This window comes from Mesocricetus auratus, unplaced genomic scaffold, assembly GCF_017639785.1.
Source record: "Mesocricetus auratus isolate SY011 unplaced genomic scaffold, BCM_Maur_2.0 Super-Scaffold_100015, whole genome shotgun sequence".
Classification (NCBI taxonomy): domain Eukaryota; kingdom Metazoa; phylum Chordata; class Mammalia; order Rodentia; family Cricetidae; genus Mesocricetus; species Mesocricetus auratus.
The window spans coordinates 21,524,772-21,538,307 of NW_024429198.1; the positions used below are offsets into that span (position 1 = coordinate 21,524,772).

General features: G+C 43.7%; 1 protein-coding gene across 1 annotated transcript in view; it reads right to left on the reverse strand.

Moving 5' to 3' along the window:
* The window catches only part of Trio (trio Rho guanine nucleotide exchange factor), a 275,905-nt gene that overhangs the window by 169,823 nt on the left and 92,546 nt on the right, over window positions 1-13,536 (reverse strand). The window contains 2 exon segments of the mRNA XM_040757679.1: window positions 639-753; window positions 6,635-6,709. Of these exon segments, the coding sequence (XP_040613613.1) occupies window positions 639-753; window positions 6,635-6,709 (190 nt within the window).

Sequence of the window (13,536 nt, forward strand, 5' to 3'; positions counted from 1 at the left end):
ACAAGCGAGACAGACATCCCTGGGGTGGGGCAGAATCAGACGTTACAGTTCCCTTAGGTAAGATGCAGGCTAGTTTCTCCTGATCACTTCTCTTCTCTCAGACCCTCTGGGAAATAGAACACTGCTTGCCCAAGGTGTTGGTCAACATCCACACCGAAACCCTTCCTACCACCAATGTCTCAGATGCACTGGTGTTTCCAAACCGGTAAGCCAGTGTGTAGCTGATAAGAAATTTTAATGCCTCACACACTTCATGCTCCAAATCAAAAGACTATCTGAACTGCACAGAAGCATAGCATGAGAAAGATTTGTGCAATCTGTCAAAAAGAACAGGTTTCTGACAACCACCTGATTTCTAACTCAGCCGTGTAGAGTCCTAGAATCCCAAGCTAAGAGAGTATCCAAAATCCACCATTCAGCACTCAAAGCCCTGCAATGATAAAAGCCTGCCTTCTGGCTCCTGATGCAGGAGTAATTCAATAGTGGTTATAAAAATGGCGATAAAAATATAAAGACGAAGACCTTAACTTTGTTTGATCTTCTTGGAATCAGACCCACTCTGTAGCTGTTTTCTAGAAAGCAGGCCACACCTCTTGGAACAGCCGAAGAAGCTGACAAGGCAGTGACACACTACTTACCTAGGAATGCAGGCTAGATATGAAATGAGTCTCCTGAGATCCTCCTGCCGTATTCTGTCATGGTTGCTGCGGGCTGGGAATGTTAAAATGGGACCTCCGCGCTTATCTCTACCACCTACGAAATAAACATGGGGAACACACTTAGGCAAGATCAGGCAGAACGTTCTACGTGCCCTCGCAAGTCCAGCAGCTTCACCCACCCATTCAGTCAGAACGTAGCTAAACTACCGCAGTCAGAAAGGACTTTACATTCAGTCAGAACGTAGCTAAACTACCGCAGTCAGAAAGGACTTTACATTCGGTCAGAACGTAGCTAAACTACCGCAGTCAGATCTCACAGGACTCAGGAAATTCCTGGGTTCTAAGGGGCAACTGGAAGATGTTACAGACAACCTTGTCTTTGTTTTCTGACACACAGTTAGAAACACTTTCTGTATGTTTGGAGAGGTGGGTACTCAAGCACTCTGGTACCCATGCTTTTATTTCCCTTAGCAACTTTTCCTCTCTTGCTCCCCTGTCTCTGGCTCTATCCCTCTCTCTCTAGCTCCCCCCTTCTCTCACTTCCTTATTCTTTTCTCTACCAAGGGAAATCTTATTCTCTCCACCTTAAAGGGAAAACAAGAGCGTTCTTCGAATGCCACACTAATGACCGGCATTACACAGACTGGGATCTGGGTCATCTCACTGTGTGGCCAGGGTGTTCCCATCAAGCCCTTCCCCTCAGGGCTCGGGGAGCTATACACAAAAGGAGGCAGGAAGTGTAAGAGCCAGAGGTGGTGGGTGATGCCAAGGAAGCAGCATCTTTCTTACAGGTCGGAGGCATACATAATTCATAGAGACTGAAGCCACACGTGCCCTGCTCATATTCAACCCAGATGGGTTCCAGCACTAAGAGGGGAAGTGGGCATGGGGTCCCACCCCTAACCAAGAAGCTATCTGCAACTGATACCCTTGGCAAATGAAAAATTAGTTTTTTCCAACTGGGTGTATCAACTTCAACCCAGGGAAGCTCTCAGGCCCAGGAATAGTTGGCCAATACAAACTAAATGCCATGGTATTTTTGTGGACTTTCTGTTTGGTTTTACACTGTTTGGGCCTTTTTTAGGGGGAGTCTTACTCCTCTTTTGTTTATGCATTTTGATTTTTGTTTTTAAAGGAGTTTTACTGGGGGGGGCATCTTGTTTTGTTTTGAAAGAGAGAGAGAGAGAAAAAAAACCAAGTTGGGAATAGGAAGGTGGAGAGGGTCTGGAAGGAATTGGGGTTAGGAGAATACAGGACTAAAGTACATTGTATGAAAAATAAATATACAAAGAACATACAAACAAAATCACAGATGAGTAGAATTGTAAAGTAAAACCAGATTAGCTTGAGGGTTGGAGAAAGGTTACATCAAGAACAAGAAGACTAGCACAGCGTTTGACCTTGACAGAATGGAGGCAAGGTTTCTCCTGGAGTCAGCTTAGCCTGGCTGGACACTGAGGCAAAACCATGACCTTTACTGTATTATTTCCAACAAGGGCAGAAACACATAGAAAGAAAATTCAGCACTCCTGAGTGGATCCTTCATTCAGTTCTACAACTCTGATCATTTCTCTCCAGATCTCAAACTTAAGCTACTGCAAGCAACTCTTACTATCAATTTGTTGTGTACCCCCCCAAAAAAGGGATCACAGGGTATATCATATCAATGTGGTTTTTATGAATGATTCTGCATTCATTCATTCTAATCAGTAATGAGACTTGATGAGCACTGAACATTTAAATTGATGCACATGTACTGTTCAGTCATGGAAGTTACTTATAGCAGAGATTCAACGGGAGCAACATCGAATCCCAGACAGCACAGCTCATGGTATCACAGTGTGGCTCCGAGGGCCACATATGCACTTCCTAATATCATCCTCACAAGGAGCCTGGCGAGTCTTCTGCCTCCGCCTGCAGTGAAGCTTCCCAGAGTGGAAGTCAAGGCAAAAGGACCACAAACAGAACAACCCTTCACACGTGTGCTTTAGTCCTAGTTTAAAGTGGTGAAAAGGGCAGAAGGGTGACGAAGCAGGGGCTTCCTGGGTCACAGAGGAGCACCAGCTATGAATGGAGGGTGACAGGGTATCCATCAGAAATAAGTCATCTTTGAAAGATGTTCAGCATGTTTACAGTAACACTAATGGCTACAGTTTGGGAAACACCTCTTATCCCTAAGACAGGACATATAACAGTTTAATGTTTTTCATTTCCTAATGTCATTAAAGGTCTTTTCAAGATACAGTGGGAGAGGGGGTGGAGAGGAGGAGGGAGTCAGTCTCCATAATCAAAAGTACCATTACTCCACACTTAGTAACTTACACAAATAAGGTCTAGTATTGATATGATGAGGTTTTTATATATACCAGATACTTTTAAATAAATGGTATGACATCTGGGATAGATAACAAAACTATCCAGAGTAAGGGTGGAGGAGAGAAAGAATACAGATAGAAAGAGATTCTAAAGACAGCCTGGGAAGTTAGTTACCATCCTCTTGCCCTCTGAATGCTTAGACATCATGATAAAGTTTTTAAGACCCTGCTCTTAGAGCTGGAGATGTGGCTCAGAGGTAGAGCTCTTTGTGAAGTGCCCTGGGTTCAATCACTAGAACTGCAAGACAGTGCTCACAAAACTAGAAATGCTCTTAATTACAGCAGTTGTCTAGGTCCAAACTCTAGGAGCCGTGTGTTACAGCTGACAATGCACATGTTATTAGTCTCTCTCTGTCTCTGTCTCACACACACACACACACACACACACACACACACACACACACACACACACACACACACACACCAGGGATGTCTGTGCTGTGACCTCATCTAAATTCCCAAAACCTCAGATAGTACTTACTGAGCCCTATATATGTATAAATTATGATCTTCCTGTGTAGTTCTCATAAAGTGTAATTTATAAATTTAGCAAAATAAGAAAGTACCGGTAACTAGTAGAACAGTGAGACAAAGCCATGACCCGATCAGCACCTCTTCACTGAATCCATCCCACTGTGCACTCACAGAACGCCAAAGACTCGGTGGCTTATAAAGATCAGAAATGTATTTTCTTCTGCTTCCTGTCCAAGGCCAAGGTGCTGTGGGGTTGAGCTCTCTGGTGAGGGATACATCCACCACCAGGAAGTAACTCTGCAAGCCTCCTTCACCAAGGCCTTCATCTCATTCACTGGGAGGAGCCCTCATGGCCTAATTAACTCTGAGAACCATCCCACTATTAATACCCTGCCTTTGGAGAGTGTCTTTCAACTCACCATCCCCTGACTTTAAACATCACAGAGGTGTACCATTTAATTTCACTTATCCATCCCACGTAAAGAAATCACATGTTGCTGTGTTAAGTGCAATGTAGGCTTTGAGAAGGTCATGTTCAATCAAGTTCAAGAAATTCTAACTGGCCCTTAGGGATGTCAACCAAATGAGCATATCACAATACCTCAGAATCACTCATCAAAATCTGGTCCACCTTTATTAAGGCCCTTCCATTTCTAACTAGGTTTAACTAATAAAGACTGTTCCATTCCTATGGGGAACTTTTTACTTGGAAACTGGTCTCACTATGTAGACCAGGCTTCCCTCAAACTTGTAATCTCTCTGTATGCACCAGGTGGTGCAACAGAGGTCTCGGGATGCCCAGGAGCAGGCGAGTAACTGGCTTTCTTCTCAGACTCGGCATTACAGACATTACCCCACGCTTCTTCTTGGATTCAGAAGTACAATCTTAGTCACTCCAACTTTAAAACCAGTGGTTTACAAACTGGTACAAGCCATTACAGTATCCGATTTTAGCCTAGACAAATCACTACATAAGAGCACTTCTGTTTTTGTAATTATTCTTTTGCAATTCTAGGGATTGGACCATCCTGCCTACTGGATTACAAGATCTGTCACATAACACCAATTTATGGAGTGCTTTTGCAAAGGTGTCACAATATTCCCTAGTATGTTACAAATTGAAGTTACAGAACAAAGTGATGGGTGACTTCTAGGAGAGAGGAAAGGAAAAAAAGAGTTCTGTCTTTTTAGGAAATGTTCTAGAAGTAGACTATGATAATGGTTGCACTACCTGTGGCTACACTAAAATCTACTTTTAAAAGTACTGTAACAGTATGCAAAGTTATACCATAATTAAAAAGAAAGATAAATGAAATTAGAAGTAAAAATTATTTCTGAGAATCCATTCATTTTTTGGAATGTTTCCTAAAAATACAGTATACGTAATCGATTTATTTTTACAATTTCTCTTTCTTCCTTTCATATACAGGTTAACAATAGCCTAAAACTGCCACGTGAGCTAATGTGACCCAGCTAATTCCAGTCAGAAGCTGGGAAACACTGAGAGTGTGGCAACACCTCTTAACTGTGCTTTGCCTGTTGGTTAATGCTCTGCTATCCTTAATAATTTGAAGTGCTCTGTCCTCGTTGCGGTTCCTGCAAACCATCTCTCTCCGTCAAAGCTTTAACCCTGCAGAATTAAACTTTCACTGAAGATTTATGAGAGGCTCCTAAGACTGATGGTTCCATTTTTTGATTGGTTAAAAGGCAAGAAGAGAAGATTTAGAGTTGACAGTAAGTTAAATAAAAATGTCATGGTAATAAACTCTGAATTAACTACTAATAAAGGAATGAAGGCAAGTAAAACCCAGCCGTCATCTTCACTCTCCTGTATGTACGCACCCACCTTCTGCACTTCCAGAAGGGCAGAGCGGTGCAACTGAGGCCCCAGTGGGCAGTGGATTTTCTTCTCAGACCTAGACCCTGCAGTTCAGACAGATGGACCTGTGGCACTTCCTCATGATGCCTCTTGGACTCAAAAGTACACTCTTTCATTTACTCCAACTTTAAGCACAAAGCCAATAAGTTTACAAACTGGCATAAGTCATTACATTAAAGTAACAGGAATGACTTGAGAAGAATAAATAGAAGAATAAACACTACTTTTAAAACTCAGTGTCTGTCTGTGTTCAAGCATTTCCAACAAGTCGAAGTCCCCTTTTTTTAATGTGTACTTTTTTCCCTTCTTACTAATCATACAGATTTATTATAAATTAGATTTACTTCTCCAAAATCGACACACAGTCTTAAGGGTTAAAAGAGCGAGCAAATACAAGATGAGCAAGAAGGCCATGGAAGCGTTGTCTGAACACATAGAGATCTAGGACACCCAGAACAAACTGGTTACAGTGCTGTGAACTAAACCTGAGAGCCCACCACAGGCTACATCTGGTTGGCACGGCATGCTTGTTTTAGACAATGGAAGGGGTACCAAGGAAACAGCATCCAGGAGCATGGGAGAGTCTCACTCACGTTCACTGTTATAATCTTGTAAACCTGCACACAGATTCCAAGGAGAAACCTCAAAGGCCAGAAACACAGCCATCCTTATGGAGAGGAGAGAGTGAACATGGGCAAGGGGGCTGGGCTGTCAATCTCCACACTGGGCAGGGAGGACTAGTAATGAAAAGACAAGTGTCTTCTTATGGAGAGGCATCAACTGGTCAAATGGCCAGGAGTGACAGCCAGCTGAAGATGTGACTTCTAACAACACCAGGAATGGGTGTCCCTGATGGGGAAGAGCTGGAGGACATGAGCCTTTCCTCCAAGACGAGAGAATGAGAATCATATAGGACATGACACTAAGGGTAAAAGCTCCTCCATGTGTCTACATGGTCACATTCCCAAGTGCTGGCACTAAGGTGTTTAACAAGCAGCTGTTCCACTTAACAGCTCGGGCAAAGCAGCCAACTGTTTATAGAGTGACAGGCAGACACAGTTTGCTCAGCAGTGTAAGCTGGCTTATGACGAATACACTGTCTCAGAAATGCCTTGGGCATTAATTTTCAAGAATAAAAGAGTTTTAGAAGTCCATGAAATGCCGATGCTTCTATATGCTGTGGCAACTGGGCTACTTTAATAAACTTTGAGCAGTCAAGTAAAGCAGATTGGAAGGTCAGATTTTACCTGAGAGATAAGCGACTTTTTCCTTCAGAATTGGCAAAACATCCACAGCTTTCATTTCATCATTTTTCCGAAACCCTGAAAGACATAGAGAGAAAACAGTCAGTGGGCTGCCTGACTGACATGAAATGCCCATTCCACCCAGTGCCAACACCTCAATGTTCATCATAACCAATAAATCGGTTAAGAAACACGACCGTGTGTGAACACATGAGACCCTGACCCCAACATCTTCTTAATGGTCTTTACACATCCATAGACCGTAACCCAAATGACTCACAGCCATGCTAGCAATTACGTGGTTCCCAGATGACACAACATGCAATCAGTCCCAGTCATTTGCCAAATCTCCATTTTAACCTTGTAAAAGTTAGAAAACGGTTGAAGAAAACTGCATTAGCAGCTTTTTTCAGGTTTGCAAGTCCTACCACAGTAGAGCCTCTAGAGGGAGCACGAAGCCGCCGCTGCCTCCTCCTCCTCCTCCTCCACCTCCTTCCCCTCTCCCCCTCCTCCTCCTAAGTCTTCCAAACCTGGTTAGCAACAACACAATCCTTGCCAGGCAGACAGAGGGCCATGCATAACCCACACTGGCCAATGTTCCCTCCTGGCTCACTCCTAGGCTTTTTTGTGTTGTATCCTGCAAAAGAACATCAATAACTAAGGCAACGTGTTGCTACTCCAACTTCTGAGATGGCCAAGGTCACTCACTAAAAACTAACTCTTCACCTCAGAAAATCTTAGAAACCTGTGTAACAATTTCATGAAAAATCAGAACACTGTCTGCAACTTAAGGTAAGCCAACACCTAAGTAGAATGAACTGTGGTTCAAAATACCCAACCCGTTCACCAAGGAATATGGATAAGTGTTTCGTACGCATGCTCAGGCTTTAGGATACTGTCTTGAACTCTATTAGAGGTAACCAGTCTAAGTCTAGATGTCCACTGCAAGTAGTACTGCAACTGCTATGGCTAACAGATAGTCTGGGGGAAAAAATAAGATAGCTTTCCCATCCCCATTTTTCTCACTTTGCCAAATAGTACAAGAAAAGGATCCAAAATATTATCTTGGTCACCCATTTGGTGAAAGACGTAAATCTTATTCTGGCCATGCGACTGGTGAAAGCTGTAGTCTACGAAGCAAAAAGCATACAATGAAAGGATTTCTAGTGTGCATATTGACCCAGCCCTGATATATCTATATACACATGGACTTTCATCAGGCCTGCTGTCATACACCTATAATTCCAGAAGGATCCCCAGGTCATGGCCACCCTGGGCTACATGTCAATTCTCTCTCAAGGCACTGGAGTGTAATCAAAGCTAGGGGTGTGCACTTGGAAAGGGAAATGGTGTTGAGTTGGCCTTTCTTTACTCTGACTGCTCTTGAGGACAAGGCCCAGTGCAAACCTGCGGAGCTGTTAAAACAAGAACTAGGTTATACTCAGGGCTGGACTGCAGTAGCTGAAAGAGAAAGGGAAAATCGGGGGAGGGGGAAACTCAAACTAAGTATCAACTTCAGTGGCCCAAGCTTCTAGCTTTGTCCTGAGCCTTGCACATGAGGGGAAAGTTTTGGGTGGTTCTGAAAAATCAAACATACAAGCCAACACGCAGGAGGCAAGGACCAAGGCTCTGAGAGAAACATGGCCCATCCAGGTATTGATGATAATCTTGTCCCAGAGCTCCAGGTCACCAGGCCACTTTACTTTCCAACAAACCACTGCTGTGTGCTGGCAGCCCACCAGACTGAGAAACAGTGCTCACTTCTAGAGGGCAAACACCTGAGCCAAGAGTTCTGCAATTTCATCCCGTGTTCCTTCCAAACTCAACCTCCTCTCCACAGCCCCGTCTGTCACTGTGGTTCACTACAGGGACTTGATTCTATGGGTGGGTGAAGATGGCAGAGTGGCAAATGCCGAAGTGTCAGTCTGATGACCTCCCTCCAAGAGACAGTCCAGGTTATGAGAACTTTTATAAGCAGTAGGGGCCCCATGAGAATGAGGAGAACCGCAGCTATAGATCAAACATAAAGATGCTTGACGAGAAATCCCTTTCTACTGTTCAGGGAAGAGGATGCACACTTCCCAACACTCTCGCAACCAGATGCTCACCCAGACCATCCACATGACAAGACCCTCAAAGAAGTGAACGCCACTGCCTGGGTCCTCACTTGTCAATCACAAAATCCCCAACAGAAGACGGCCCTCCACCCAGTGCTGAGGATACATCAGTAAGGGGCTGCGTGACTTGGGCCCTAAACTCAACCTTTCTTCATGACGACCTTCTGAACGACATCTGTTTACTGAAGCCATGATGGATAACACAAGCTAGAGTTGCTATATTCCAGGCACCACACAGGAAGAAAAACAAACTGATTCGATCTCAATATGCAGAAAGAAAAGCTCACTGGAAAGCCTCAGCGTCCTAAGCTGCACTGCGGGCCGCAGACTCACTCCCACATGACCTCATCGGTAGCTTCTCGGAGCTGCAGTTATTGAGTCTTATCAGTCTCCCAATTTCCCCGTCCAATTAAAGAGAACTCTTCCTGGGAGGAAAGGCAAGAAAGGCAGACAAAGCATGTCAAGTGTGTTACGTTTTACTGTCATGTATCCATGTGTCCAGACACTGACTGGATCATCAGTTCCTAGCATCTTCACTATGATATCTGGTTGATTATTCCACAGTAAAGGGCTACAGGGGAGAATTTAAGAAGGAGAAGAAATGTAAAGGTTATTTATATTTAAAAAGAAATTAATTTTTATTTAAGAAGAAATAATTAACCACACAAAGGAACTGAGTGTATGGCTAATATGAGGGTGGTCACTAAATTTCATGCCCGGGTTTTAAAACCCCACCCACTAAGTAAAAGACTCAGGAAGCACAGATAACTTCTAAAACTGTATCAACTAGATCATGTAACTCGATAAACAACACAAAAGGCTAACAGCCTAACCACAAAAGCGCCTCTGATCAAAAAGGTAGGTTCGCATCCACGCCCTAGAACTATTTATGAAAACAGAGGGTGCAGCTGTTTAAAAATAAGTTTTCTTAGAAGTTAAAAATAGACGGCTTTCTGTTGCCCCACAGGTTCTAGACTACACCACAGAAAGACCCAGTTCCTAAAACTTTTTTTAACTCGGGAATTAAAAGGGTTCCATGGCTGGATTCAATGACCTTCACCTGGAACCATTTCCTCTTCCGGGGCCGCAGAGACGTTACCCAGCACCAAACACCATTTGAGGAGGTTCTCTGAGATCCCATACCACAGCTTTGTGCCAGAGCCCAGGAGGCAGCAACATTTTTAACTTCTATAACCAAGAGGGTCTGCTGATGGACAAGAGGACCACACAGAGAAATCTGGTAAAAATACAAGAGGATGGAGACAAAGGGTGGACCGGAGACAGGGAAGGTCAATGGACAAAACCAGATGTGTCCATTTGTAAGTTACACGAAACCTACAATAAAGCGCCCAGAAAGCTTGAAATCTAGTCTGGGGACAGTGATACTTCCCAGACTAAATGACACGCAATAAGTACTTTTTAAGTCAAGCCAACAATGAGTATGTTCAGAAGGATCATGACAGCGTCTGCAATCAGGACTTGATTATCAACAGAAATTATTGTATAAGTGGGGCTCGAGGAATTTCTTTCTAGCTTCAAGTTCATTCTCTCCCCCTCCCTTTTTCTCCTAATGTGAATATTTAAATATTTCAATATATCCATCTTAAGACAGCTCCACTGTACAAGTGGATTCTGTTACATATTTGCAATGCTATCTGGCCAGGAGCATGTCAGTCTAGGATAAATATTAAGTCCATGCTCCCCAGGCTCTCCTGTTTCTTAAAGTGACAAATATTATAATGTCCAGCAAACAGATATTCTCTGTCTTCCTCATTCAGCCAACTTGCTTTGGGCAGAACTAGTTGCAAAGTATTCAAAACCTCTAGGTGTTGGATGGAAATGAACAAACAGACTAACTCGCTCCTGGTACTCTCCCAATGTCCCACAGGACTTTCTATATTCAGTTTGTAAAATATTGGCTCTGTGTATTTAGCCTTCAATCATACTATGATTGCAACTGTAAGAGGGAAAATTACCCTCTTCACCCTGGGAGGAAAACATCCCACAGTTATCATCTAGCAATGGGAAATCTTTTAGATGAAGCAGTGGGCTGGAATAGCAACAACCTAACAGCCCAGCGGTCAGATCAACTGCCCGCTCACTTCAGGTCCAAAGACCCTGTGGTGAGTGTCGCAGTGCTGCTCGGACAGAACCTTCCCCAGCTAGTCACTGAGAGTGCTCACACAGGCGGTCACAACTGGGACCTTCGATTTTCAACACCAACCAACAAGAAAGGAGCCACAGCCCTCCATCTTGTTGGCTGGCAGGAGCACAGCACCGTGGAAGCATCTCCGGGATATGTGAGAGCTTGTGCGGTTTGTCATCCCAGCTGCACTTCCCATGTAGGTCTAACACAAATCTAAGCGAAAACCAATCCAATGAGTTAAAGTGTAAGTCAGCTTTTAGACTAAAACAGGGTGTCTTAGTAACCCTCTCAGGACCTCTAGCAGACTTAAGTTGTTTTGAGTTGCACATAATTGTTCACCTAGTTAAATAATTTTTTTCATTTAGTAAAGCATGGTATTTAAAACCCCAATTTCTGTTCCACAGACAGCGCTTCTAATGGAGTTACATCAGTGCCTTGTTCTGAACTGTCTGCCATGTCGCCCACAAGCTGCTTCCTAGCCACCTCACGGGTCTCTCTAGTCTGTCAGCTAGCCTGTCTGCTACACCACATCACATCGCTGTGGGAAAGACTACAGCAAATCTTATGGAAACCCAGGTTGTACCACAAATAGGACTAATAAATAAGGCAGTATGCTAAAGCAATTCCAGCGAAAACATTAACTAGTGAGCTGGTAGCTCCTCGCTTACTGACGAGCCTCGGTGGTAATTACCGAATTTTACTCATTAGTCAATTGGCAGACACTTTGTGCGAGTACAGAGCTCCTGAACACAAAGGGCAGGGTGATAAATCTCCACATCTGCAAGCTGGCCCCGCCCTCGCTCCACTTGCAGAAAGGGGTGACGTCATCCTAGAGCAAGCCACTTCACTGCAGAGCCTGCAGGATCCTGCTCTGGTGCAGGGAGGCAGTGTTAGCACTGTGGGGGGGGGTTAATTGTGCAAACCTCGCAGGGCAGAGGCATTTTAACTAGCCCGAATCTTCTGCGAATGTATTTAATTATGAAAGAATGCTAGGAACCAAAGGTGAAACTTTCACTTTTACTAATATAAAAATCCAATCATAATCAGCTGATGTTTGTGTGATTTTTTTACAAAAATATATGGCCACAACCCACATTTACAAAGTGTACATAAAAATCAATCACACACATCAGGAATGTGGGTATGTTCACAGACTACCACATTAAAACCACATGACAATATGGATACTAATTTTTATTAATAATCACTACTGCTTTGATAACTACATGATTGGCTAATTCATCCTGTTTAAGAGAGATAGCCTCTAAAATCACAATTAACGACTAAAGGAACAACATGTGTTTACTGATTCAAGGAAATGTCAACCCACAAAACATATAGGACAAGCTGAACTACCAAAAAGATCAGAGGATCAGTAGGGTATTAGAAATGTCTTTAAGTAAAGGAGACAAACTGTAGACTTCATTGATGAGTTAACTATGCATTAATGCACTGGAGGTTAATTTATAAATACATAATAGGCCAGTGATCCAAAGGGCATTAAAAAGGTATTCTAACCTCTTCCAGTTTCATAAATTAAAAAGGAACTGCCTGTCCATGAGCCCTCTTCATCTTCTGATCCCCAGACTAGAACAGGGGTACACGGAGAAAATGCATTCCTGTGGCTACATAATACAAAATAAAGAGCACAGACACTGCCACGCTGTGTGCTATACATGTGTATGTCTCCGTGTACACATGTACACATATGGATCTGAAAAGTCAACCTAATCTGAAGACTAAAGGACCTGAAGAAATGAGCCAGCACTAACACGTGATCCCTGAGCTATGTGAATGGATAGCAGCCCAAACAAGATTGATTGCTAAAAGAAACCCTGTTCAATTACTACATTAAACATTCCACTCCTTTAAATAGTCGTGTCTGGGCTTCCCTTGCCCTCCACCGTCCCCTCACTTTCCTGGCCAATGTCCCCACAGGTGGCCTTTACATCTGTAATTAGCTCTTAATCAGTGTCCAATGGCCCCTATGATCGAATCACTGTCCTCAAAACGAGGTTTATAGCACACATCTCCTTTGCTCTTCCCCCCTCATAGGTTTGTACGGTGCTCTTTGGGGGCTTCTTGTTGCCCTCACATAAAATGCAGACTCCCTGACATGACACAGAACTCTTCAGATGCGACACCTGGGCACCTGTGTGGCCTCACTGTCATGCTAAACCTTATTCTCTTCCAGGTGAAAATAAAAAGAACACCAACCACAAGCTCAGCCCCTGACTCTCTGAACTCCTACAGACATCACTAGAACCCACTGCCATCACTCCTACTCCCAGTGCACATTACACATACATACACACACACACCAGGACCCCTGATGCTGGATTCAAAACTAGCTGTATTCCCATAGCACCCAAGCCTTTGTCACAATGTAGCCAGAACTCCCTTCTGGGCAGAGGGTCACAGGGCACAATATCCCACTGCATGGGGCGGGGGGCGCACAGCAGAAAGCTGGAGGAGGGAGGAGTTAAAGAAAAAAAGCAACATAAACAACTGGCCACTAAGCCCTAAGTAAACAACATCTTTTGCAGCTGGCAATTTCCAGTGCCGGTCTGTAAATGGGGTCCTGAGCAGAATGCACCAAGTCACAGAATTAACCATATTCTGAAGCCACCAACCAGCTCATA